General features: G+C 41.4%; 1 protein-coding gene across 1 annotated transcript in view; it reads right to left on the reverse strand.

Annotated features, from left to right (window-relative positions):
- The window catches only part of LOC145407481 (putative glutamate receptor), a 455,848-nt gene that overhangs the window by 106,484 nt on the left and 332,932 nt on the right, over positions 1-16,432 (reverse strand). Inside the window, exon 5 of the mRNA XM_080278412.1 lies at positions 14,932-15,022. Within this exon, the coding sequence (XP_080134538.1) occupies positions 14,932-15,022 (91 nt within the window). The remainder of the gene's footprint in view (positions 1-14,931; positions 15,023-16,432) is intronic.

The following is a 16,432-nucleotide window of genomic DNA, read 5'->3' on the forward strand; positions in this document are numbered from 1 at the left end:
ATCAATAGAAGAAACAGCTACAGTCATCAAAGTGGAAAAAAATGAGGGAAGGATGATCAAGTAAAATGTTAGAAAGGTTTTTGGCAAGGAGCCAGAGGGAGCAGTAAGAATTTGAATCAGAGAGTTCAGAGCATGTACCATGAATGAAATTATTTTCAGCAGAGCGAAGAAGAGGCTTAGCAAGTGCAAAGAAGGATTAAAGTTGGCTTAGCCCTTCCGTGGCCCCCGGCATCAAATGACGTTTAGTCGATAAATGGCCACAGTCGTCGTTTGAGCGCGGCCTATAAAATACGGTGAAAATTTTTGGGAAGTGAACGAACGTTCTGAACGTCTTCAAACTAACCTACACTACACACTCATATACCACATCAAGCAGTTCAGAGCCTGCTGCTGTGATGAGTGAATTTTCAATTTTTACCTTCCTGGCCATGCCTAAAGCACAACTACACCCATTATCTCAACCCAGACAGAAAATATCATCTATGTCCTCTCTTGCAAAACAAACACAACCGCGTGCTTGCAATTATGAATTAATACAGGTTCAAACAAAAAAGATACGATAAGAGAAAAGTACATTTTTGTCTTGGTACCTTTACCTATTTGCTCAGGTTTGTTGTACTGGTTTGGATCATTCGATTCAGTGCGACCTGTAGAAAACTGTGAAAACTTTCGGGAAATGAATTAACATCTGAGACATGACTAAGACCAGATTTATTGGAGGTAAAAGCGGGACATTGTCACGTGTAGAGTAGAGAGAGAGAGAGAAAGAGGCCGCTGCTGCTCTGCACCTCGTCCCGAGGCTGCTAATCACACACACTGTCTAACGTCTCAAACGAACACTGAAGTACCTACCGTATTGTACAGTGAACGGGCCGACCAAAGTTACCAGTCAGTGAGTACAGTATTAGATTTAGACATTTTATATTAACAATTCAGTATTTCATTTGGTCTGCACTATGCAAAATTTTACTAATTCATCATAATTTCATAAAAGAAAGTCATGTTATATCTAATGTAATAGTAATTTTGTATAAGTGGGACATTTAAGATAATTTGCGGAAAAAACGGGTCATTTTAATCTCAATTTAAAAAGCGAAACGGACGACAACAAAGCAGGACAGTCCCGCCTTAAAGGGGGACTCTGGTCACTTTAGACAAGACTGACCTTTACTTTCTCACACCTCAAGTGTCAGTTCACCACCTGCTGCCGTGACGAGTGGATGAACGATTTTTTTATCGCTCGTGGCCATGCCTAAACACACATAGTTACACCCATTATCTCGACCCAGACAGAAGGTATCTTTCTCTTCCCTTGCAAAACACACACACAACCACCCTGTTTACGATTATAAATAAACACAGTCATAAACAAAAAAAAGAAAACATGAAAATATAAGAAAAATTAATATTTGTTTGGTATCTTTTTCTGTTTGCTCAGGTTTGTTGCACTGGTTTTAATCATTTTACATATTCTTTGCCTTTTACAAGCATAACAGGAAAGTTTTCTGTGTTCACGTGATGCTTTCATGGGTGAAAAGAACTTCATTCCCTTCCTGTTAATCAGCTCGTGCGAGGTGCGAATGGCAGGTCGTCTCGCAATTTAACCCTCACTGTCCAGCCTGTACACTCTAGGTTATGATGTTTATTTCATTTAGGTCTGAAAACAGACATGCCTGCCTCCCTTTTCCAACAAACTCCACCACCCAGACTGCAAAATTAAGTCGATACGACCATAAACACTATAAACACTAAATGCTAAATAAATTCGTAATATAATTTTTTACATTCAAACCTTGCATATTATGGACTGAAAAGCCTCGAAATAGACACATATAGTTATTTCACACCTTTTCAGCACCATTGACAATGTTTTTCGGTTAAAAAAAAAAAATGCGATGTTGCATCACTGCAATACCTACGTGTGACTAGTATCAGCTGCCTAAATTTACGTAACTTCTGTGTCCTACTGCAGGCCATAGGATGGGTTTAGGAAACTGAAATTTGCACTGCCAGGTGCGTCGGAACTTCCTCTTCAATATGGCAAGGAAAAAAATAATAATTTTTCGAAACTTCAGAAAATGGCCATGGCCTCGGCCAGGAGTGTACTTAAAATTTCGGACTCATGGCCACATGGGGGTTAACACAATGCATTGGAAGCAGATTTTACAAGAGGGGTATTATGACCTTTCCAATATAAACCCCGAGAGAATGAAGCCCCAAGTATGTTGAAAGGCAATGCAGGAATGAGTTGGATAATGTTAAAAATTAGAGGATACTCCTGTGACATATTTTCACAGGTCAAAAGCTGTAAGAACTGAGTTGTTGATGCACTAAAAGTAACAAGATTACTTTTACCCTAGAAACAGGAACAAAGTCAGACATAAGGTGTACCATACTTTCAACCCTTTTTTGTTGAAATAACAACTGAGACTGACATCGCAGAGACCTGATGGATAGGTGAAGAGTGGATTCATCAGTGTATGAGTGGATATGGTTAGATGTAAAACACGGAAGGTCATCGATGAATGGACGGAAGAGAGTTGGTGACAGGACAGAACCCTGAGGAACATCACTATTAATACCCAGAAGAATGATGGCTGTCTACAACAGCAGCCATGTAATGACGAGAAAGGAAACCATAGATGAAGGCAAAGATAGAAAGATAGATACCATAAGTGAGCAGTTTCGAAATAAAAGATTTATGCCAGACTCGATCGAAAACTGTTGAGATGTCTACGCAATGACAAAGCTTTCACCAAAGTCCCGAAAGGAGGACGACCAGGAGTCTGAAGGAAGGTGAAATCACTAGTGGACCGTCCCTGTCTTAACCCATGCTGATAATTGGAAAGATTATAATAGGAAAGGTGCTTTAACAATTTTTTTTTTTTTAACAAATTTAACAACTTTAGAAATACAGGATATTATTGCAATTGGGCGATACTTAGAGGGCAGGGAATGATGCCCCATCTTTGGGTCAGGCTGAATGAGAACACACTTCCAGGAAGAAGGAAAGGTACGAGTTGGCAGCAAAGGTGAAAGAGTTTACCTAGGCAGGGTATAAACACAGAACCACAATTCTTGAGTTCAACAGGAGGGACCCCATCAGGCCCAAATGCCTTGTTGTTATTGAGACCCGTGTTAGCAGAAAACACACCAACTGAAGAAATTTTTATGTCAGCCACGAGGAAGTCAGAGGGGGGAAGTGATGGAGGAATAGCACAGGAATTGTCTGAGGTGGCAATGGAGGAGAAAGTGTGAGTGAAGAGTACTGCATTATCAATAGAAGAAACAGCTACAGTCATCAGAGTGGAAGAAAATGAGGGAAGGATGATCAAGTAAAATGTTAGAAAAGTTTTTGGCAAGGAGCCAGAGGGAGCAGGAAGAATTTGAATCAGAGAGTTCAGAGCATGTACCATGAATGAAATTATTTTCAGCAGAGCGAAGAAGAGTCTTAGCACGTTTTTGAGCAGACATATAAAAGGCTTGAGATTTAATGGTGTGTTGGTTCTGGTACCTTTTGTATGCCTTCTCCTTGTCGTGCACAACATTAAAACAAGCTTGAATAACCCCTATCCGCCTGGTAACATCTGGTAACGTCTATACACGTAACAGTCAGGGTGCTACGTGGCCGCCAGATAGCAGCTACTGTATATATGCAGGTGTCTTCCCGCTACCATTTGAGCCAGCCTCCATTTCATCTCAGCACCAAAGGGTAGGGAGGGAGTCCATAGCACACAGATGAGAGTCAGTCTGACCCGAGATTTTGCCAGATGTACAATGATGTCTTCAGGTTCCCATTTCTCTGATTCCATCTGCTCCGGCTGTTGTCAATTGCATCATCCACCCCTGCCACCTCTTTCCAGTGATACAAGAAAGGGGCTCAGTGATAGTGCCATAAAGCATGCCTTGGATGCAACAGTGTCTAGTTCATCTAGTAGTGGAGATGTTACCATGCTGATATCAAAGTCATAGCCAGTGCTGCATGAAGACATCCTGCTCTGAAGTCAAAAATTAGTTCTCTTACACAAGTCATTACTCATCAATGCAATGACCCACAGACCTGGGGAGTCTTTCATTGGCAAAAGGAAGAGTTGATTAATAATTTGGTCTTTTATATCCCTAAGTGCTACACTTCCTAAGATATTAAGGTCTGAAAACATGCACTTTCCAGGAAATTGCCCATAGTGAGGTGATGACTACATTAAAATTAGCCCATCATTGGGGGTTAAAGCAAGCTTTTATTTATTTATTTATTTTTGCATTACTCACATAGTGAAAGAAATGAATGTATGCTTCCATGCATGAAAGAATAGCCTTCATCATGCACCAGGCACACTCGTTTGGCTGTGTGCCGATGAAGCACTAATAATTGCAGGGAAAATCAAAGAAGTGCTGCCTAAAGGCCTCTCAACCAGCAGCTCAAAAGTGCCACACCTGACAGTTCTTAGGAGTGTCCATAGGTTATACTAGAGCAATAGGACACATTAAGATGATAAGGTTGTGACTGGAGGAGTCCAGCATAGGAAAACATCAAGTATGGTGGAACTCCAAGGAGGTTAGGGTACAGTGATTTACAAGCTCCTCTAGGTCTAAGTCTTAATCGGACAGAAAAGATGTGGGTTAGAGTATCACCTAGAATGGAGGTTCCAGATATATATAAGAGAAATTGTTAGTATGTGTTCCATCTCACATGTAAGATATCTATCTATATACTTAGGCTGCTTCCCCCAAGGAAAGGGAGGTAGCCGAGACAGGACGACACACTCCCCATTTACTCATCCATTCAAACACATTCATTGGCATCTTAGCCCCAAAGGGGAGAAGGGACAAATCTTCTGCACCACACCGCACAAGGGTCAACTGCGCAGTGCAATCAGTGACATCCGCAGCAGGACCCGACAGCAGAGCTGGTTTACCCCTGCCACATCATAATAGACCCGTCTCCTTACCCCTACCTGACCTGATTAGCTGATCAGCCTAAATGCGGAAGAATATCCCTCCAGGGCTGTGTCATCATTTATTCATTCACAATTTCTCTCCATTTATTTCTGTCATGCACAACCACTCTTCCTTGCACAACAGACATCCCTCTTGCATCCAGCACTCTCTTCACACTGTCCAACCATGCTATTCGTGGTAACCCTCTCAGCCTTACACTTCACACATCAGATCTAGTTATCTTTTTCACCAATCGCTCATTAACCATTCTCTCCATTTGCCCAAACCATCGCAACACCCTCTGCCCAACTCTATCAGCCATCTCCCGAAAAACTCCAATTCTCCTTCACACATCATCATTTCACACTCAATCCATACGCATCACTCCACACATACTCCTCAGACACCTCATCTCCATTACTTTCAAACTTTTCCATTCTGCTACACCTATATTCCATGTTTCAGCCCCATATAACACAGTCGGTGCCACAACACCCACATACAGCCTTCTCTTTACATCCTTTTTAAGCGAACGGCATCTAATCACTTTTTTCATTCCTCCCAGCACCTTCCCTACTTCATTCATTCTAAACTTCACTTCTGCATCTATTCTTCCATCCACAGCAACATGTGACCCTAAATATTTAAAACACTCTACCTCCTCGAGCAGCTCACCATTCATAACTATATTCATCCCCCTACTATCTGGCAACCTCGCACACTTCATCACTTTACTCTTTTTCTCATTTACTTTCAATTTCCTCCTTTCACACACCTGTCCAAACTCCTCTACCAACTGTCTCAATCTCTCATCTGAATCAGCCACCAGTGCAGTGTCATCTGCAAATAGCAGCTGCTTCAGATTCCACGTTCCACCATCAGCATTCACCAGACTCAGACCTCCAACTAAAACTCTTGCATTCACCTCCCTTACAACATGATCTATATAAATATCAAACAACCAAGGCGACATCACACATTCCAGTCGCAGCCCCACTCTCATGGGAAATCAATCACTCACAGCATTTCCCACTCATGCGCAAGCTCTACTATTTACATATAAACTTTTCACCCCTTTTAGTAACCTACCATTAAGTTCATACAATCTTAAAACAGTCCACAGATCCTCCCTATCAATTCTATCATACGTCTTCTCAAAATCCATGAGTGCCCAAAACACATCCTTGCCTTTTGCTAAATACTTTCACACACGCGTCTCACAGCAAACACGCATTCCCTCCCTCTCCTAAAGCCACACTGCTCATCACCAATCACTCCCTCTGTAACCTTTCTCTCTTAATTAACACTCTGCCATACACCTTATCTACAACACGCAACAGACTTATACCCCTAAAGCTAGTACATTCATACTCATCACCCTTGCCTTTATACAACGGGACCACACAAGCACTTGCCCAGTCAATTAGCACCACAACTTTCACAAAGCACACATTCAACAGTCTTACTAACCAGTCAACAATAGTCACTCCACCACCCTTCAGGCATTCCACAGCACACCCATCCATACCTGCAGCTTTCCCTTTTTTATCTCTTTTACTGCCTCCTCCACTTCCTCCTTCGTGATCAAAGAATCATTCAACTCTTCCAACACATTTATTCCTTGCACCCCTCCATCTGCCACAATCTCAGCCCCTTTCCTCCTCTAAATTTAACAATCTTTCAAAATTCTCTGCCCATTTCTTTCTTACTGCATCCATCTCAGTTAATATCCTTCCATTCTCTGCTTTTACTCGCTCTTCCTTCCCAGACTCTCCCTTTCACACTCTTTTCACCTCCTTCTAGAACATTTTCTTAAACCGTTGAAAATTCTCAGTCAGCTGCCTACCCTGCCTCTCATCTGCTGCCACTTTAGCATCACACACAGCCCTTCTCGCTCTTTTCCTCTTTTCCTTATACCTCTAATATGACACCTCATCCTTTCTCTGCAGCCACACTTCATATGCACGTCTCGTCTCAGCCACAACCATACTTTTTTCCTCACACCACGATTCACTTCCTTTTCTTACCCTACCACCCACACGTCTCACACCACACACCTCTTCTGCATGCCCCTCCACAGCAGTCTTAAACAACTGCCATTCCTTTTCCATATTGCCGTTTTCCTGATCTTTCACTGCGTTCCACTCATCTTTCAATTTCTCCTGATACTCTATCATTTTCTCTCTTTTATCGAACTCAAAACTTTCAAAACCTCCCTGCCACACCTAACCCTCCAAGCTGTCACCCATCTCTTACCTACTCTTAACTTTCCCTCCACCAGGTTGTGGTCAGACATACCTCCACCCTCCCCTCTCAGAACTCTCACATCGAATAATCTTCCTATTACATTCCTGGACACAACCACATAGTCCATCAATACTCTATCAACAACCCTTGCACCCTCCTGTCTCACCCATGTATACTTATAAATAGCTTTCTTCTCAAACAGGGTATTTCCAATCACATCTCTCGCTCAATGCACATCCCTATCATTCATGCCCCATTTTCATTTCTTCCAGGCACACCATGCATACCAACTACACCTTCAAGTGCTACATTTCCCACTCTAGCATTCAGATCTCCCATTATTACCACATTCACATTTGCTCCAAAACTCTGCAGACACTCATCAACATCATTCCAGAAAGACTCTCTCTTCATCATCTCTTTCAATACCAGGCCTATATGCACTCACAAACACCCACAACTCACGTTCAAAATTCGTTTTCACTCACATCAGTCTCGATGACACCTCCTTCCGTTCAATCACACACTGCTGTACTTCCGGACTCACTAACCAGGCCACACCTTCTCTTGCCCTTCCTCTATCAACTCCTGACAATCTTCCATTCACACTTCCAAACATAGACTCACCCTTCCCTTTCATCTTCGTTTCACTCAAAGCTAACACATCCAACTTTCTTCTCACAAACATTCTCCCAATCTCATCCCTTTTAGCCTCAATCGTACTGCATCCACGCACATTCATAGACCCAATCTTCAGGATACGGGGATAACTCAATCCCCCATGCCTTTCTCTGGCCTGTCTCTTTTTAGGAACTAAAAAACAGAGGAGGGGGTCCCTAGTCCCCTCACCCTGCCCCTTTTAGTCGCCTTTTACGATACGCAGGGAATACGGTTGCAGTATTCTTCCTAACACAGCCTGGCTGCAGAGTAGTAGTACCACCCCATAGTGCGCCAGATTGTGTCCCCCCAGCCACGGGGGGGGGGGGGCACAATCTGGGGATAAGTACTCAATACAGGTATATATAATCAAAGGATGACAGGATAGCTGAAGCCAGGGAGTAGAGAATTCAGAAAGTTTATGAATGGGAGAGCAAGATACCCGAATGCTGTTGCATACTTGTACACAAGTCACCTTTTGTTAATGTGAGTAACGAGAGAGTAGGATGATACAGAGAATGGTTTGCTATGAGTCACCTGAGACAAATGAGTCTCGGTAAGGAAGAGAAGGTGAGTTCAAGAGGAAGAGAGCTGGTCTTCAAGAGAGACAGAATTAGAGGAAAGACCACGAATGTTGCAGAAATGAACACGAAGTCAGAGAGTTGTTCCATGCCTCTCTCTTGGCCGTCACCAGAGGAGTGAGCTGTAACACCTAAGCTACTGTAAGTGTATTCTTTATTCTTTTTAATCTGCCCTGCTCATTTATATCACGGTGCAGTATCAATTGGAGTTCATTTGGTACAGGTTACCAAGATTTATAATGTTTCAAAAGGATTGCAGTATGGTAATCAGTCATAAGGCAATTTTCATCAAGACAAAGCACTCAGAGACTGCAGCATCCACACCCACCGAGTCGTCTAAGGGCCAAGTATTTTACTTTTCATGTAATCTTGACCTTTAACACATTTCTTGCAAAATAAAATTTTACTGCGTTGGTACTTAACCCTTAACCCTTCCACCCATTTTGTTTCAAATCACATCAGGTCTGTCTGAGTTGACTTCGCTCATTGACCTTACCTTTGAAAATTCCCTGTCACAACCATTGAACTGTTGTTCTCAAAACTGAGTTTCCTTATCCTTGCTTTAGTATGTATCCTTTCACAAAATTTAGTATATATATATATATATATATATATATATATATATATATATATATATATATATATATATATATCTATATATATATATATATATATATATATATATATATATATATATATATATATATATATATATATATATATCTATGATAGAAGCTGTTTAAGTTAATGTATCATAATTATGACCTTGACCTTTGACGTATTATTGGCAGTAACAAGAGGTCATCCTCTTGAGTGATTGTCAACTTTTCCACCAGTTCTGATCCTAATCAGATCAGTATTGTTTTAGTTATTTCATCCACTCGCTTGATGTAGCGCTCCCTACGTCTTCCTTAGCCTTTACCATTCGTTTTCTGTGCCTGCCCTCCTCTCTTCCCTTTTCTCCCATCTTTCCTGTCACTTCTTATTGCTTTTCTTTCCTTTACAGGTGGCTTTACATTGAGTGACATGCCAATTGTTTCCTGTAAGCCAAGAAACCATTTACAATGCTGGGTGGTAACCATATAACCAAACCATATGTGCTCCCTACATGTCAACAAGTGGGTTGGTGGGGGGTTAGTGCCCTTCCCTGTAAAATAAATAACTCAAATCCAATGGCCACCCCTTACGGGATTGTGGCGTCTGGCAATAGATAGATAGACAGATAAATAGTATACACAAGGGTCGAGTTTTTAACTTGCCCTGTGTCTTTGACCTTTAACTGATTGTTCCCACAACTGTGGTCCTTTTTTCTTGCCTGACCCCTAACTGTTCTACCAAAATTGGTTTAACCCCAAGTATGGTACTAACAGGATCGATTGATCCTTTTTCAGGATTACACTAGATGCTGAATGTGACTGATAGAGGAGCTTTTGTAAAAAAAACTGCAGACGCTAGGCTTTGGCCCAATTAGAGGCTTCACCAAACCCTGTTTCAGAGGTCTGCCACCAGGTGGTCTACTGTCGCCCAGCCTCGATTAAATATTTTTGCTGGGTTTTAAAGACCTGTGAAATTGTACCTAATACTAAGTTTATAATAATATTGTTATTTATAAGAATCTTTTTTCCTATTCAATCCAACACATATTTATATACCTGTAAAGAAAAAATAACTAGGCTCTCAGAGAATCTTAGCTTGGGGACTAAAATAGTCTGCTGTCTATTTACATATATATGAATAAATCGTGTGCAGTTAGTAAAAGGAGATTACCTTCAGGACTTCTGATGTGTGTATTTTAGCATGCTTTAAATAAGTAAGCAGTTCCACTGAAAATAATGTACTGAACGATTGCTTAGTTGGCGAGTCAGCCATATTAATCCAACCAAACGGCAGTGCGGTATGACAATATAACGATAACAAAGTACGAGGAGTTGAAGTGTAAACTTACTAAACTGTGCAATGGAGCCAGGGAAACATTTAAAAGCATTATTTATGTTAGAATTTAGTTACTAAGATGATCAAGACGTCTAACACGTCCGTACTGTTAGGAAAAGTCATACGTCAGGCAGGGCAGCATATCGAAAGGTGCTGCCGAACCTGCGGCTGCATATCTACTTTCTTTTGTGGATACTAACGATTGACAAATATTTTAATCACTGTTATCATGTTTTATGGATGGTTCTAGTAAAATTGCCTAGGTTTCGTCTCTATGTTATGTTTACAGAGATGAGTAAACTGACGAAAGCTGAGTTTACAAAATGACACCTATAATACATTATATATAATCAAAAGGCTCCCATATTGTAATTTCTTTGTAGCATATCATGCTAGCTCAGTAATTTCATGAGTAAAATCTGTTTTTGGGTGTTTTACTTTGTGTCAAAATTAAAAAGAAATTACGCACTGGCTACTTTTTCAGTGCTTACCCTGCACCAGAGCTGGTCGACGGAAGCGAACGTAGTGGCAGATTTTTGAAACAGGATCTGGTGAAGTCTCTAATTGTGACGTATATTGATGAGAACTAACGGCCATATTCTTAAAAATAATTCCTTCCCTAAACTTTTCCTTCCCTTTGAAGGATTTTTCTTTCCCTTCGGTATGCTTCAAGATTTCCTTGGAAAGGAAGGAAAAATGTTCAGGTTGGTAGCCCTGGTAGACTAAAATGACCCATCCTGTTGAGATTTGGTATGGTGGAGTGTTAAATTGATTAACAAATTTTGAGATGTGGGAGGTTGCCACCACATCCATACTGTTGGTTTGTATTCAGCCATAAATGCCATTCTGACCAACACAGCAGCGGTGTTCACTCCTCAAGACAATATTTTGATAATAAATTATATTCTAGGAATATTATTATGCTTAATGTTGTTATCAGTAAGTGTAAGAATCACTTGTTAACGTCCATCTCATGTACTCGCATGGCGGCACTCACTTGTTTTCTTCCAGCTGGAAGGATTGAGCCGAACAACTTGTGTGACCTTGACGGCAGATTTTCCTTTTTCGGGCAAATTAACAACCAAAATATTTCTTGAAAAGAATCCTTGTGTGACCCTGGCCATAATGTATAAGATTTGTCAGTGTCAGATCATAAAAGACTGGATGAATACCGGAGGTAGTGCGTCGTCTGCTCTGTTTATGTCTAGCTAATTATCTCAGCCGACATGGGTAACACTTTTAAAGAGATACAAATAGCGCTTAAACATTAGTATAGCGTTGTAAACTGCATCAATAAATTTATACAGTAACTTCCGTCAACATTTTAAATATATACAAGACAATGAACCACAACAAAAAGCACAATATTTATGAAGGAATTTTTGAAGAGACGGGTCAAGGAATTCCTTCAAGTTCCAATAATTTCTGCTGCCCAGAGGAAAAATCTTTCCCTTTTAGCAGCTCAGGCAGGGAAGGAATTTTTTAAGAATAGCAATTCAGCTAAAGATATCCTTCTCATGCCTCTACAAGGGAAGCAAATGTTTAAGAATACGGCCTTAAGTCCTGGGTAGGGAGGGGGGGAGGATCTGGGTCCCTACCCATGGTGTGGGGGGGGGTGATTCCCGCACTGCCCTCCTGCCACCTTCCTCAATCCCCATACCTTTGTTCCCTCTCCCCCTCCCTCACCTCTGACCGCCTCCTGCTCCCTCCCTTCCCTCCCCCTCCATCCTCCACACCTCACTGTGGTTCCCCTCCCCCTTGCCCCCCTCCCTGTCTCCCTGGGGAGTGTTATATACCCCTGTACTCCCTCTCTGCCTGTCCTCTTTGTTTGTGGTGTCTGTCTCCCACCTTTATAACCTCGTACCACCCCTCCAGGCCTCTCCCTTCCCCACCCTCTATAGTATGCCATCCGCTTACCTCTCCCCCACCAACCTAGAGAATTATACGTCATTGTTACTGTTCATGTCGCGTGTTTTCATTTAATACCAGATTACTGTTTGTGTAATTGCATACGCCGTTGCACAAAACATAGAATGTATGATTTTTCATGTATGTTTTTTATTTTGACAGCTACACAGCTATAAGGGAAGGGGACGGTGGGAGGGAGGGTGGGGAGGGGAGAAGTGTTGGGGGGGAAAGGTGTTGGGAGTGAGTGAGTAACACCGACATAATTGTTTTGCATGCAATTGTTAAAAAAAAATGAGCTGGGAAATTCTGAAAGGGGGTAGGGGAGAAGGGGGGGGTAGCTCTAGCTTTTATCCCCTTGAAATTCTTGCAGCTACTTGATTTGACAGCTGTGAGGGAAGGGGTGAGGGGAGAGGGGATGGTGGAGTGTGTAACACCAAGAAAAAGGTTTTGCATGGTTTTGATTTTTTTTTCTTTTTTGAACAGCTACACAGCTATGAGGGAAGTGGACGGGGGGAGGGAAGGTGGGGAGGTGTTGGGAGTGAGTGAGGAACACCGACATAATTATTGTTAATGCTATTGTTTGAAATAAATTGAGATGGAAAATTCTGAAGGGTGGGGGTAGGGGAGGTAGTCTAGTTTTTTCCCCTTGAAATTCTTACAGCTACTTGATTTGACAGCTCTGAGGGGAGGGAAGGGGGGGAAGGGGTGAGGGGAGAGGGTGCTGGAATGTGTGAGTAACATCAAGAAAAAGATTTTGGATGCTTTTGCTCGTTTTTTTTTTTTTTTTTTTTTTTTGACAGCTACACAGCTGTGAGGGAAGGGGACGGGGGGAGGGAAGGTGGGGAGGGGAGAGGTGTTGAGGGGGAAGGGTGTTGGAAGTGAGTGAGGAACACCGACATATTTGTTATGCATGCTATTGTTTGAAAAAAAAAAAAAAAAATGAGCTGGAAAATTCTGAAGGGTAGGGGTAGGGGGGGTAGGGGTATGGGGGATGGGGATGGGGAGAGGGGAGGAAGAGAGAGGGGATGATGGGAGTGGGTGAGGAACGTCATGCCTGGAAGGGAAACTTTTTTCAACTTTGATGGGCTATAGCTCATGAACCAGTTGGTCTAAAATGCTCTGGTTTGCGGCATAAGGTGTGTAAATTCAGACTCTAAACATAGGGCATAAAACTTTTTTACTTCTGCAAGAGTCGAAAAATCGCCTCCATATACAGGTTTTTCAGGGAAGTTCGGTCGATTAATCCTAGGGGTTAAATAAACTCAAAACCACTTGAGTAAACTTTGCTCTGTAACCTTGGTCTTTAACTTTTCATTGCAGCCTTGACCTGTGACACTGGTTGGTCTAAACTGGATAAAAACTTTTATTTTACTTTTTTCAATATCATTAATTTTTTTACCTGTTGTTCTAAAAATAGGTTTAGTCTATGACTAACTGGCAACCCTTTCAGCAGCTTTGGTTAAAATCCGATCTAAGTTGTTCATACACACAAATACAGATCTTTCTTTGACCTAGCCCTGTGATCTTCACCTTTGATCGGTTGTTGTAGAAATTTAATCTCTTCATATCCTGACGTCTTAATTTGCATAAAGTCTGTTAAAGTTGATTTTCCGTGGTCAGCCTTTACCTAACTCTCTGATTTTGACCTTTAACTCATTGTTCTTAAAGGCAATAAGTTTGCTCAGTAGCTTTCAGCCCTTCCACCAACTTTGGTTAAAATTAAATTTAATCTTTGAGTCATTGTGTCACACACACACACACACACACACACACACACACACACACACACACACACACACACACACACACACACACACACACACACACCACTCAAAACATAATACCCATGCTCGCGAAATCAGTTTGTCGGTGGGTATAATAATGATCAAGAGATACAAGGACGAATACTAGAAAGCACTCACAGAGCGCAACACACCGCCAATGCCAGTACCATTATAATGGATCCTGATCCGTATCGGGATCCATGGCAATAGGATCTGGATCCAGATCCACCCCAAGATTTAATCAACTCTTTCTTATTCCATGGCCTTCCTTTCCACAAAATTTCATTAAAATTCATTGAGAAGTTTTGGAGATATTGTATGGGATATTCTTGATCCGGATCCACCCCAAAACTGAATCACTTCTTCCTTGGCCCATGGCCCACCCTTCTACAGAATTTCATCGATATCTGTTCATAAATTTTAAAATCCTGCTAACAGATCCGTGAGTATAGGATCCGGATTTAACCCTATATTTAATTGTTTCTTGGTCCATGACCCAGCTTTCCATAAAATTTCTTATGAATTCGTTGGGAACTTTTGGAGTTATTGTGCGCGATACTTCGGATCCGGATCCACCCAAAATTTTGACCAGTTCTTCCTTGGCCCATGACCCACCGTTTCAAAAAATTTCATCAAAATCCACTCATAAAATTTTGAGTAATCCTACTAACAGACAGACAAACAAACAAACAAACCAACAAACCAAAATGGGGAAAATGATAACCTCCTTGGAGAAGGCAATTAATACTACATACCACACCACCAACATCTTACCATACAATATGACCACCATACCGATATCTCACACCACTGCAACATCGCACTACCACAACTGATAAGAAAACATAATAATGAGAAAAAGTGCAGAATATTTTACAACTTACCTCCCTCATCAATAAACCCAGCTGGCCAGTCCATGACCCACTGTTCAACCGGGCGCCCCATGCTCTGTCGGCGGCTCTCACGTAGGAGTACCTGGTGTGAAACAGTACACTCGGGAAAACTGGACACTTCAGCTGCAGATGAGGCTATAGTGGCTCAACTGTAAATAATGAGCGACACCTTTGCACTTTCGTTCACATAATTGCAAAAGTTTGTAAGGATAGATGTGTGAAAGTGAGTGTACACAGAAGTAAAATGACTGCAACTGGAATACATTACTCATATTATGATGCCCTGGGGGATGTAAAAAGAGCTGAATTGGCTGAAGTGTCGAATAAAGAGTCCGCTGACGTAGTTCTTCACCTTTATTCATGTGACTCTTAACCTGCATTTTCTTGAGGCAATTTTAGACCAGTCAAGACTGGTTAAAGTTTTCTGGACCCACAATCCTTAATGTGCTCCTTTTGGCTGGAGGATGGAGTGGGCAGAATCATGACGGAATCAGCTGAGTTATATAAACAGAAAGAATAACATGGTAAAAAATCAATTTAGTTATTAATCTCGTCATTATTCCTGTACGCAGTAGCTGTTTCTGACATATAAAAAAATGTGACAGTTTGCCAATATGTTAGTATTAGAATCATGATTAGGAGTTCTCTTCATACCATGAGGTGAAGTAACTGTGCAGCTTACCTTTTCAGTTAAAACAGAAATAATAACAAGAGGAAAGAATACAGTACTCGTCCTTAATATTACTGGGAAATAGTTGTACGTGCCATCATTACTTTATAATAATTCATTGAGACTCACGAAATTTGAATTTCTCTCCAGAAATTATTATCTTATGATTAAAGCCATAACTGATCATCTTTTTATATTCAGATTTAAACAAGTATTCATTTCAAGTAGCTTCTACAATTACATTAAGGTCTTATGTCTCTGTTGACTATTATTTGTGCGAAATTCCATTTATAAAATATTAAACTTTCACTTCTGTCTGCCATCTTTGCCGTGTCAGCTGTTTACCCAGGGCAGGGAATGCTCATGCTCACCTTGTTGCCAGCGCTACCGCGCATTCTTTGTGCACTGTACTAGGTAAACCCAAAAGATTCTGTGTGCTAAGCTGACTCCATAGCTTCTTTACCCTTGCACAGCTGTTGACTTTATACACGGATTTTATTCGCCCCTGTGTAGAGTATATCTCACGTGCGGGGAGGCTCCCCACATACAGCTCTTCTCAATAGGGTGTAGTCAAAGGCTTTTCCATCTCATTAACTCTCCTCCTCTTACTGGATCCCTTCAACCTCTGTCTCTTCGCAGCAGTGTTGCATCTTTATCTCTTTTCTATCGCAACTTCAATAGTCATTGCTCCTCTGAACTGTCTGCTTGCATCCCTCCACCTCTACGAAGGGCGTGTAGCACCCGTCTAGCAATAAGCTCCTATCCCTTTTCTATCCAACTCTCTAATACAAGAGTTAACCGTTATTACCAGCCCTTCATTTA

Source organism: Coenobita brevimanus, chromosome 8 (assembly GCF_032717465.1).
Source record: "Coenobita brevimanus isolate Jiangsu-jjx chromosome 8, ASM3271746v2, whole genome shotgun sequence".
Lineage (NCBI taxonomy): Eukaryota > Metazoa > Arthropoda > Malacostraca > Decapoda > Coenobitidae > Coenobita > Coenobita brevimanus.